Below are 12,735 nucleotides of genomic sequence, written 5' to 3'. Positions count from 1 at the left end.
TGAATTTGACAACATAATAATAATTATAGTTTATAAATTATCACAATCCTTAGTTTTTATGTCTTTTTTTTTTTGATCTATGATAAAACAAGAATATGATCCCAAAGTTCATATAAAGAACTTTCACACAATTTAATAAAAAAAAAGACATTATAATCCCAAATTTTCATGAAAAAAACTCACATGCAATAAAATAAAGAAATGGCAGTAATGAAAATTTGTACTCTTCTCAATTAAAAATTTCATTCCAATCCTAGGGCTTAAATAGCAAATTCCAAGCCACAAAGTTTGTCCGAGATTTAGCGTACAAGAGGGATGGTGCCATTTTTAAATCGATTTAAACATTGGTGAACCAGATAGCAATTCATACAGTAGGCTATGTAAAAAACGACATTCCGATTCTTCTGATATTGCCTGCTATTTTTACATTTGCTCATAGGCTTCTCCTGTCAGCATTTTAGTACCCATATGACCCGAGGTCCAACAACAACAGATTATCATCGCTATTACTCTGTTTTATCGGATCCCCTCCAAGATCACTATCACACTGTCAGCTATGGATTCCCTCACAGTTCTACGCGACTTCACAACCCGAGGCGAGTTGGAAAAAATCAAGCTTTCTGGGGACGAATTCCTCTTCGGCGATGAATACCACTTTCCCTGTAACATCGAAACCGCTTACAGAGCCAATCAGGGCAGTTTTTACACTCTGGAATCCCTAGTCTTCTTCGTAAAAAACAGCCATCTGAAGCACGCGGAATACATCCAACAGGTACACAGCCACAAGCTTCAACGTGTCTCCTTGCCCGAGCGGAAAACGCTTCTCGACTACCTGGAAAGCAAGGTTGCTTCGACAGACGCTATAGAACTCGTCATCAAACCACCCGTCGAAGAATACCACCCAGAGGAACCCAACTTTGGTGCCCAAAATGGGTTTTTCAGCAAAAGGATTCGATTAGATGAAATCCAAGAGGTAAATCAAAATCAAAATGACCCACCTCTAAATTACGACATTGAGATGATAAAAGCAATAGAAAAACCCTTGATAGATAGAGAAGCCCTTCTCGAATGTAAAAATAAGAATTTCGAGAGCATAATTGAAGTGGCTAGTAAAAAGGATGAAGAAAGGAAAATCCATTTTCAGGCAACCCCTGGCAGGGGAGTCAAAAGATCCTCCGACGATAAAGGGTTTTGGAAAGACACCCATGACCTGGGCATTGATACAACACAGTCATTCATAAACAGCAGACAGAAAGATGGGGCAAAAATGGGCTATCCTTTTTCCAGGGGTACAAATAAAAGTAGTAGTAGTATTAGTCTGATTAAGGGTTGTGGTGAAGGAGTTCCAATAATTATTGTGCCCAGTGCATCTCAGACCCTTTTGAACATGTACAATGCAAAAGACTTTTTGGAGGATGGGGTTTACTATACACCTGATTCGAAGGCTAAGGATATGGTGAAGAAGCCAGAGTGCGTTACTATACAGAAGAAGATCAATAAAGATAAAGGGGTTTCTACATTTGAGATCAGGGATAAGCCCTCTGCATTCTCAATTGAGGATTGGAGCAGGGTTGTAGCGGTGTTTGTGCTGGGGAAGGACTGGCAGTTTAAGGACTGGCCTTTTAAGGACCATATTGAGATCTTCAATAAGCGTGAGTATATTGCAGCTTAATATTGCCTTTTTACGAGAATGAAAATGAACTGGTTTTTAATTTTTAAGTTGAACTTGAGTTGTTAGAGAGTTGTTTCTTGTAATCAGATTTCTTTCTGATGTTGCTTGGTCTCTCAAGTATGTGAATCTTTATGTATTAGGATGCTTTTTTCTTCTATGTAACCTGGGTTAGAAATCCAGGGGCTGCCAAAAATAGCATTAAGCGTGGGACTGTGGTAATGTAGGATTCCTCATATCCATAAAAAATATATGGGGTATGGACTACCTTTTTTTTAATACATCATGAAGTTCTTTTGCAAAGTGGAAGAACCTCGAGTCACCAGCTGCAAAATCTTAGTTTAGAAGGTGCTTTTTATTTTTACCTCAATCCAATCATTCTCCCGTGCAGACTCTTTTAAATCTGTCAAAGAAGGCATTGGGAGTACTAAATCACTTCTTGAAGCCACCCCCTCTAAACTAAGCAGTACCTCCTTGCCCTCTCAAATAAAGGAATCAAGAAATGACTTATTTGTCTCAACTCTCAAGTTCACCCAAAATCTTCACAGAAAAATTCAGCTCATCATGAGTCCCTTGTGCTAGGAGCACCTAGCACAAGATGGCCACCATGAGGCCAAATTGATGACAAGTTGAAGTTTTTGAGTTTTTGTGGTGAATAAGGTCCTAGAAGATCATATCTGATGTAATAAAGGTCATTGAGATCACTAAGTGTTAAGTTGAGTCTTGTTGGGGTCCTATTGTCAAAAAATTGTCAAAATTGTCACTGTGTTGCAAATATGTCTCAATAGGTCAAATATGATGTTTAATGATGTGTAAGGGTCTTTTAGATCTATTTGGACCTATTTAAATGAGTTTTGAGTCATGGAGTTTTCAGGTTGAGTCTAGGATCAAATTTTGACAAAGTTGCTGAATTTTGTCAAAGTTGTCAAGCAACTTTTGGGCATTTTGTGAGTAATTAGGTATTGTTTGTCAAAACAAATTTAAATGGTGGTTGTAACCTAAGTCACAAGGTTCAAATTCGAATTCGACAGCCATGAAATTCGGATGAAATTCGACAAGGGAAAAATTCGAAAAAAAAATCGGATAAAATTCGCCTTCTATAATTTTGTTTATTTTTAAACATATGTATACTTATAATAAATTATCAGAATAGCGACCCTTGTTGGAGAAAATCCGAGGGCAACCCAGCAGTTGCAGACATCCATGACCCAATAGATACAAAGCATATACAAAGAATACCCATGACCAGTTGAGTTGTGTTTAGAGGCAGATAGCAGTACTTTATAGAGGAAATTCGATTAAATTCGATTTTTTTTTATAGAAATTTGAAATTCGATTAAATTCGATTTTTTTTAATAGAAATTTGAAATTCGATTAAATTCGAACCTCATCCATGAAAATCGCTGTATCCTGTGACTTAGATTGTAACCGTTGGACCTGATTCAAATGATGTTTAAAAACCCCTCTTGGTCGAGGTTAGGGGTTGTTGGAGGTATATACACATTTTGAACAAGAAAATCAATAAAAATCTTGAGTTCTCTCCAACTTTCTTGTAATCTCAGACGTAACAGTCTGTTCTCGAGTGTTTTTCTTTAAGATATCTCATTCATTTGCACTGAAAACTCATTGGGGATGAAGGAGGATTGAATCCTCTTCAATTTGGTCTTTTTTTCATACATTTTGATTGCATTTTGAGTAAGGAATCTTAATTTTCGTAAAAACTGTTAAAACCCTAGATCAGGGTAACCCAAGACTGCACAAATATGGTTTTTGTTTTATTTCCGAGTTGAACAACCATTCCGAAGGGTGGATACTTGTAATCTATTATGCTCTTTCATGTTTGGGTGTTTGCAGGGTCTCATGAGCACTTTGGCACGTGAAAAAATGTTGAAAGGTGCTGATTTCTGTGTCTCAGTCTGCGAACACAGTGTTCGCATGGAGTTAGATGGTGTAATTGCTACAAGGGCCCTTGAATGGTCTTATGAAGGGAGAGAGGAATGTGCGAGGAAGTTCTGAACATAAACCAAATGCTTGGTGATCATAGAAGCCAATCATTCCTTGGGGATGTATGACTGTCCATAACCTTGTGTTGACTGTCACAGTTTGATAGTGTTTGGACCAGTTGAAGAGTGGGTTTGTTGTTGTGTTTGATTACAGTAAAGAGAGTAGAAGGGCTTACAATCAATGTGATAAGCATTTGAGGTATTAGGAAGGAGGAATAGCCCATGTAAGTATGACTGTCCCAAGCATACATGACTGTCATAAAAAGACAGTGTTGCAGCAGTAGGGTACTTTGTGACCTTTTGGGAGGTTGGGAGGGTAAAGAGTCATGGTTGCTCATGTTGGAAGTTCTTGTAGGAGTGTCAAGAGGTGCATTGGCTTGTGAGTACCTTCTACTTGGTGTGAGTTGAGTAATAGTGGAATTTGGAGATCTATTATGAGATGAACTTGAGAGAGTGGAGTTTTGTGAGTTTGGTGTGAACCAAGGGATTGGAAGTTCTTAGTTGGCTTTAGGCAAGTTGTATAAGCCTAATCTAAGGTATGTCAATGGTTGTAGGAGTGCTGAGAAGCATGGGTGTCTTTGGGGTGATGAAGCTGTGTGAGTAACCAATGACCTTGTGAGGGGTTTTGTGAGTGAGTGAAGAGTTATCACCTAATTGGATAGGTGAGTTGGGAGAAAGATCTCCCTAGTTTGTGTGTTGGTTGGATGCTCTGCATCAATGGGGCATGGACTACCTTTTTTTAAATACATCATGGAGTTCTTTTGCAAAGTGAAAGAACCTCTAGTCACCAGCTGCAAAATCTTAGTTTAGAAGGTGCCTTTTATTTTTACCTCAATCCAATCATTCTCCTGTGCAGATTCTTTTAAATCTGTCAAAGAAGGCATTGGGAGTACTAAATCACTTCTTTAAGCCACCCCCTCTATACTAAGCAGTACCTCCTTGCCCTCCCAAATAGAGGAATCAAGAACTGACTTATTTGTCTCAAGTTCACCCAAAATCTTCACAGAAAAATTCAGCTCATAATGAGTCCCTTGCGCAGCTTGAGGAGAAGGAAGGTTGGTAAGGGGAGCGGCACTAACATCCACAACTTTTGAAGAACAAGAATCAGAATCCTTCGAAACTGTGCCAGTTGGAGCAACTAGATGACAATGAGGCTACACCTGACCCCACCAGGTGGGAATGTGAGCATCCTTGGAGTCTATAGTCCAAATTTTTTGAAATCCTTTCTCTTGCACTAGGAGGCACTACGCCTGTGTACAAAACATCCCTTACAACTGATATTTGATTTTTCATAATTTTCTGATTACACCCTGATTCTTGTCCAATCTTCAGAGCAATTTCTTTAGTGAATTCTTTTGATAGATCCATTTCCACATGAAAACAGGCAAAGATTGTACAAGTTCTATTACCAGTCTCTATAGCCAATCGCATAAACTTCCCTAATGAATTTGCAACCACAATCGAACCTGAAGGCCACCAGTACTGTAGTGGCAAATTGTGCAGCCTAACCCAGATAAGAGTTAGTAGGAAAATAACAATTTTGAGTAGTGAAAGAGTGGAACTGTGGTTTGATGCACAAAAAGTTATCCTTCAAAACCCATGAGATGGACTTCAGAATGATCTATTTGTCTTTCATCTATTCAAGCTCCAGAATTAAAAAAAACCCTCGGCTCAGGTATAGACATAGATTTCATTCCCTAAGGCATGTTTTTACATCTTAGAGACTTACTAATGAAGATTGGACAATTGCAGCTAGTACTTTTAGAATTTGCAAATCAGAGCGAGCATGTTTTGTCAGATAATCTTCATGCTCAGCAACCTCAGAACCCATGACAATTTCTGGAACGTGGGCTGGATGCTTTGGACAACAGGAAGTTTTCTTTGCTAGTAACACCTGTATTATCTGTAGCTCCTCCAATCACATCCTTAGACTCATGGTCAGGGTTAGAAAAATTAAGAGTCCCAGCCACCTGCTTGTTTTCATTGCGAAAATTTACAAGAACATCCAGGTAGGAGCAATGATCAGCAACCTTATCTTTGTTTTCATACACACCAATCTCCAAAACAGAGTTGCCTAGGAGAGGTACTGCAGGAGGGAGAAACCTTCATACCCTTCGTAGCTGATTCAGGCACTGCCAGCAAAATAGAATCATTTTTTCCATCGCTATAGTTGCTACCTTCCTTGCTGGTATCCTCATTCCCCTGTCTCCAAATTTTGACAGACTTTACTAGAGTTTGGAGCCTTGTTATCAAGGTAAGTAGGGCATTCCAAAGGAATATGATCCTTAGAAATCGAGGAAGGTGCAGATGCCTCTGTCATCAATGCCTTAATATCCCTTTCATCTCAATTCCTGCCACTGAGCTCCTCTATTGTCTTTCCAGCCTCCTCTATGCTTCCATAACGGAAAAGGCAAAGCCCCTAGAATCCCTGGATCATCTGTGTCTTAGGATATGAAGGTCTATGACCTGACCAAATTGATTCTGCAACAGAAGATCATGTACTGAAGTGGTTAAGGTTGTGATTAAGCTATGAAGCTACAATATATATATAACACTAATTTTTATTAGTATTTTTTTTAATATTTTTGTTAGAACCTTTGTGTGCATGGGTGGTTCAAGAATTGTAAATATCAGGTTAGAATTTACATTTACTTCAAAATATTTTTACAAAAATATTAGACATGTTTTTTTTGTGTTTGTGTCCTGTTTTGTCAGCCATATTTTTGTAGTTCAATATCTTGCTGATAGGTTTACTGTACAACTGGCGGTCCATGTTTATCATGCTCAGGCATTGGAGCATTTGGTCTGACAAGTGGGTTTGACTATCCTATTTGACATTTGTCTGTTTCATCAGATACTATGCACCGGTATCACAGCTGCCAAACTATTTTTGAAGAAAATACCCTAGTTCTTTTAACAACAAAAACCCTTTTGAAGATTGCCAGTGAAGTTTACAACTTTCTGAGTATTGATCACTGGATACAGCTGCATATGCTTTTCATAAATAACTGCCTGTTGACTGAGAATAGATGGAATTTTTCCATTTAACATGAAGCCCGATCAGAAATTAGGAACCACTTCAGTCTTCTAGTTTTCTTCTATTTGTGCATGCTTATGAAAATGCTTTTAACCTTGCATTCCATTTAATCTTTTATTCAAGCATTATATGTGAGCAAAGAAAATTATCTTTCTTTGTAGTTGTGTTGCACAAGGATTTAACTACTGAAATTCCAATTGTTTCATTTCTATGCTACCAACTAGAGGGTTTAGCTTACCCAATTGTTTATCTGTCAAAGCTACTTTGGATCATAGCTTGCTAACTAAAACCTACCACAATATTTGGTGAGCAAAGGAATGAGAAAACGGATACAATGCTATTGCTTATTTAATTTCAAGAAACTGGTCAAATAAGAACCGATTTGGTTGTAAAAGTTGACAATTGCTTTTGATTATGGTTCCCAAACTCAGGACTCAGCAGGCCATATTTTTGACTCGGCATTAAATTTTAAATAGCTGGCAAAATACTGTTAAAAAATATAATAAAATAATTTAATTCTTGTATAGCTAGGTAGATTGTCAAAAAATTGTTCAAATCCACACCAATGAAAATATATTTGAATACAAAGAATTTGGTAAAGAAGAAAAAATCTGTTAAATAGAGATTTTCTGGGGAGTACTTGGGGAAAACTCAGAAAAAATCTCACAAAAAGATCGGTAAGTACTCATGCAAAGCTTGGCAGGCGAGTTTCTGGCAAGTAACTTGCTGGGCACATTGCTTGGAAATCTGAGTAATTACAAAGTTATTTAAGCCATGTTTTGACCAAAGTTCTTGTGCTGGATGTTCTTTCCTTATGTGCGAGTGGTGACATTATTTTTTCCATTTTTTTTTGTGCTATTACCTAATTGTCAGTTTAGATGATTTATGAAAGTTCAGAATATCGAATTCACAGTATTATTTCGAAGTAATGTTCCCATGTGTGTTAAGCTTGGTTTTGGTATGGACTTTTCTTGTGATGTATATGTTTTGTGCTAATGGAGTGGGTTAATTAACTAATCGGTCATGTATATGTTTTGTGCTAATATAGTGGGTGTCTAATAATTAACTAATTGGTCAGATTGATGGTTGCAGTTATTGGATTTTACCTCCGCTTTGAAGATGATAGTGTTGAATCTGCAAAAGTGGTAAAACAGTGGAATGTGAGGATCATATCGGTAATGATATGAAGATGTTTTTCAAAATGGTTGAAGTTTTTATGGTGTAATATTTTCTCAAATTCATTGAATTTTACTTCCTGAAATGGATAAAGTTCAACATTGATGCTTTTTATTGCGTGCGTCCTCATTTTGGTTTCATTAATTTTTTGGTTGTTTGCTACAGCTTAGCAAACATAGGCGACATCAGGACAAGGCTGCAGCTTTGGAAATTTGGGATAGGCTGGAAGAATTCATGCGATCAAGGAGGTCTAACTCTAATTTTTGACAAGCAGCTTTAATTGTGGCCAAGAGTATAGTCTATCCATCTTGATTTCTAAAATGTGTTTTCACAGCAAGTTATCAACTTCCACGCAAATTCTCTTAAAAAGAGAGTTTGAATATGAGGATTTGCTATAGAGATTTAGTTTTGCTGCAAATTTAAGCTTGGTATTATTCTTGAGTTTGTAAAGCAAAATGAAATGGAAATTTTTGAAGTGGAAATCAGTTAATGCGTTTACTCTGCTCAAGACTAGATGTGCCTTTTTTGCACCATAAAGTCCTGTGGCATCTGGATCAAGTAATATGTGTAGTATATGATAATCATTTGGAGATGCATTAGAGATTGCTCACTTTGGGCACGATGTATGAGAGCTTCAGGATCAAGGTAGAATAAGACACTACTCTAAAAATGAACTGTACCGTACAATTTATAAATTAGAAAGTTTATGAAGTTTTCAAATGGCTGTAATAGATAAAAGGATACTTTAATTAAAGGTTTCACATCGATGGGAGTTTTCAGTAAGAAAGCTGATCTGTCTTATGCCCATATATCTTTGATGATCGGAAGTGTTATTAGTTCCTGCCGGCTGGCAGAAATAGTAATGCAACTATTAGGTTTCATTGCTTGCAATTTATTAACCAATCACAAAAGAGAATTAAAATAGTTTGACCAAATATTCGAATGTTAGAGCTTACTGTTTTTTATAAATAAATATCAATAATTAGTTCAGTATTATTGGCTGTGATGTCATGGAAATGGGGACAAGGCAATAACAAAGTTCAATGTTAATAAGTTAGTTTCAACCATAAAAACAAAACAAAGAACTAAAAACCATTCCAAACATATCAAGAGAGATTTCAAAAAGCATGAAAGAAGTTTAACAAAATAAAAGAAAGGAGAAGAGCCTCCCTAAGATGCTTCCATGATGCCTTTTGATGCTTCTCCCTTGTTTCTCTCCTCTCCAAGTCCCAAATGAGTGTAGCTCTCAGCTTTTAGCACTAGCCATGTTATTAATTGATGGTTAAATAATCAAATAAATACTAAGTATTCATTTAATCAAGTGGACAGATTTATGTGACTACAGGCTGTATCTAAGTATGGATGCATTCTAATATTATTTAATAGTTTCAAACAAATGTATGTAAACAGAAGGAAGAGGGGGCATTGATTAATAACAGTGTTGGAGCAAATTTTTCAGAAATCTAAACGTATAAGGTTCAGATTCATTCTGTACGAAAGGTCTCATAGGAAACTAGGCAATTATGTTTATGTCAGCTCAATAACATAGTTATCTGTCTTCACAGGTGGCATGTTACATTCAATTTCCAATTTAATGCATTAATAGGTGGTGCTGACTGCTGGTAAATAGTGGCCATGGTGGTAATAACAAAATAACATGTATCAGTCACAATCAGTTGTATTATTCTTTCACAGAATTTTCACAGAACTTAGAAGTACTTGATGTAGGTGAAAACAATTTGACGGGAAATCCTAGATTGGATTGCTGATTTATCAAGTGTGGAAGTTGTGGTCATGAGATAAAACAAATTCAAGGTCAAACTTTCTCTGCAGCTTCGTAAAAAGGCTTGTGTTCAGATTATAGGCCTTTCCGGAAACCAACTTGAATTTTTCGGCCATGAATAATGTACAACAAAAAGACTGAGTTTATAGGGAGAAATAGATGGGGCTACTATAGTGATTGGAGGTACACTATAAAGATGACTTATCGCAAGTAAAGGACAAATCTCAGTACTATGAATTTCTTTCTAGCTTGATATGCATTGATTTGTCTCACGAGATTGAGGGGCCATCTTCCATATAGAATTGGGAACCTTAAAAGGCTTGAGGTTTCTTAATCTCCTCATGAACACTCTCATTGGGCCAATTCCGAAGACTAGGAAATTTAGGGCAGTTGGAATCCTTAGACCTTTCCCTGAACAATTTTCAGGTCCATTAAAGTGGAAAGTTAGCTCTAATACCATGTTAGAATCACTCAAAAGACTCAAGCTCTCAAGTTCATTTGCAAAAACCAGTGTTCCACGGCTTTTGGGGATGGGGGATGCGAGGACAGGGGGACAAAGGGCTTAAGTCTGGGGATGGTGGTGGGACGGTGGCAGGGTAATGGTGCTGATATAGTTATACATGTACTTTTAGTACTTGAAAATCTAGTTGTGAAAAGATGTATAATAGTATAAGAATTATATTTCAAATGAAACTATAGGAAATTAGTAAAATACTAAAATATTAAATAGCAAAATTTGAAATATTAAATCTAAATACGAAGATTTTTTGAATGCTAATTGCTAAATAAAATTTTATAAATGAAATTGTCAAATTGGAGATTTCTACTATATTGAAAATATGAATATGTCATATGAGATATGAGATATGAGTTATCACAAAGTCTATAAAGATGATTACATGACACATCATTACAATGAGTAGCAAATAGCAATAGCATTACAGAAGACAAAATGCCAAAATGTCAAAACCCAAAATGTAGTGAAGGGAGGCTTCTAATCATTTGCAAGTGCAAACTTGTCATCACTGGAACTGTTGGACTCCCCACGATCAATGTCCCTCAAGCTCACACTAACCAACCCTGCATTTTAAGTGGTAGGATCATCCTCATCAATCTGTGATGGCTCCTCTGGCTCTAGATCCCATCGTGCCATTGGATGCTCCTTGTACACAAGGGTTTTGCAGTCCATGAGACAAAACACTATGTACAACCACAAGTTTCTCTGCTCTGTTAGACGTAAGTTTGTTCCTCTTAAGAGACTGAATAAAGCTATATGTAGACCGATTCCTCTCAACAGTTGAAGAACTGGAAACCTTGGATAGCATACAGATAGCTAGAGTGGTGGTCAAAGATTTTAGACCATGACAATTCCACCACAAAAGTGGTTCTTCTTGTGTCATAGTTTCTATACCCAGCTTTGCCGCATTTGAATAGCCTCTGAGAGGCAAATTTTCCCCACTCAGTGCGAATTATGCCAACATCTCTAGAATCATTCATCTTCTCTATGCATCTAAAGAACCCACCTTCACCTCATCATCTTGAATCAATGTCACTCTACTTGGTCAAGCCTTGTACCACTTAGAATTCAAGGCATAGGCAACCATATGCAAAGGAGTCTTCAACTTGTCCCATCCGCATTGAATGATTGGTCGGATGTACTCATTGTAGAATGCTAGAGTGGGATCCTTCACTCGTACAACAACCCTCATCTGGTCAAGCATAGAGTCTATGCATTAATACACCTCTCTAAGGTTAGGTGCATCCCCATCCCCATGTCTGATGACTTGGAATATCGGAGAAATGGAGACAATGTATTTCACATTAATCCAAAACACATCACTCTTCACTATCTCCTTCACCCTTCTCCCCTACACAGTCTTGGCCTCAACCCACCTATTCCGCTATGTAGTCATAACCATGATTTGCAATGCCTCTTGCAACTCAATCATTCTTCCCAAGAGAATGAAATAAGATGCATATCTAGTCTCAACTGGTTTCAAGAACTTCTTTGTGAATGTCTTGAAGAGTGCATGTGAAGTGTGGTGGTTGCAGATAAACATCTGCACATCTATCGCATCGCTGACCACTCCTCTAATCTAATCAATCTTCCCCGTGTCCTTGAGTGCATTGTTCATGGCATGCACACAACATGGTGTCCACCAAATATGTCTATAGGCTGCGTCAATGAGCTTCCTTGTTGCTCTACACACATGGGCTGCATCTGTCACTACTTGGACCACATTTTGTGGCCCAACCTACTCAATAGCCTCTCCGAGGACCTGAAATTGAAAATCAACATCTTTGTGATGCTTTTTACAATCAACTGCTCTAAGGAAGTATGAACCCTTTGCACATGTGACCATGATGATGAGTGGACGATGGCTAATGTCCATCCACCCATCCATAACTATGTTGCACCCATAGGCCACCCAACATGCCTTCATCTTCTCCATCAAAATATTGACCTTGGAATAACTCTTATCCAAGATCGTGGTCCTCAATCTTGTCTCACCTGGTGGCACATATGATGTTCCTCCCTGCCCCACCATAGCCTTAATCTCCGTATAATAAGGAGACTGTGTAACATGAAATGGGATGCCATTGGCAAAGAAAAACCTGCCACTAGATTCATCTATTTCATCTCTCAGCTACACATTAAACATATCAACTATGGGGTTACTCTGCATCTTGTGTTTCCCTGCCCCCTTAGCCTCTCGTGATTGGGGCATGACATTAGAAGTGGAAGTGGATGAAGGTCTAGACATCATTCCTCTCATCTGCAATGTATGAGGAGAAGTATGTTGTACTTGTTGGCTCTGTCGAAGGGCTGCCCTAGTAGACAAAGTAGTAGGGACTGAAACTTCTCTATCATTTGGAATACCTTAAAGCTTGTTCATCTCAATTCTGTACTCTATATTTTTAAGTTTTACCAAAAACTTACATGGATCCACACCTTGTCCTTTCCAAAAAAAGAAGTGTTCATTCACTATAGTGGTGCTACCAAACCACACAACCCCACAAATGTTGCACTGCCACTTCCTTGTTCCCCCACCAATACATGATGTGC

The 12,735-nt window shown here is 37.8% G+C and overlaps 1 protein-coding gene across 1 annotated transcript; it reads left to right on the top strand.

Moving 5' to 3' along the window:
• The first annotated feature begins 265 nt into the window (after nucleotides 1-265).
• On the top strand, nucleotides 266-8,605 carry LOC131059673 (protein CDC73 homolog). The gene is made up of 3 exons (XM_057992696.2): nucleotides 266-1,652; nucleotides 7,802-7,884; nucleotides 8,051-8,605. Exons 1-3 carry the CDS (start codon nucleotides 557-559, stop codon nucleotides 8,150-8,152), a joined length of 1,281 nt encoding a protein of 426 aa, XP_057848679.2. The 5' UTR covers nucleotides 266-556; the 3' UTR covers nucleotides 8,153-8,605.
• Nucleotides 8,606-12,735: the final 4,130 nt, after the last annotated feature.

This window comes from Cryptomeria japonica, chromosome 7 (assembly GCF_030272615.1).
Source record: "Cryptomeria japonica chromosome 7, Sugi_1.0, whole genome shotgun sequence".
NCBI classification, from domain to species: domain Eukaryota; kingdom Viridiplantae; phylum Streptophyta; class Pinopsida; order Cupressales; family Cupressaceae; genus Cryptomeria; species Cryptomeria japonica.
The sequence above is the reverse complement of the archived record's forward strand: the minus strand, read 5'-3'. Positions and strand labels throughout refer to the sequence as shown.

Coding starts and splice junctions, on each gene's coding strand:
- LOC131059673 (XM_057992696.2), top strand. CDS start 557: ATGGATTCCCTCACAGTTCTACGCGACTTCACAACCCGAGGCGAGTTG. Junction 1,653..7,801: donor TATTGAGATCTTCAATAAGC/GTGAGTATATTG, acceptor TGATGGTTGCAG/TTATTGGATTTTACCTCCGC. Junction 7,885..8,050: donor GGAATGTGAGGATCATATCG/GTAATGATATGA, acceptor TGTTTGCTACAG/CTTAGCAAACATAGGCGACA.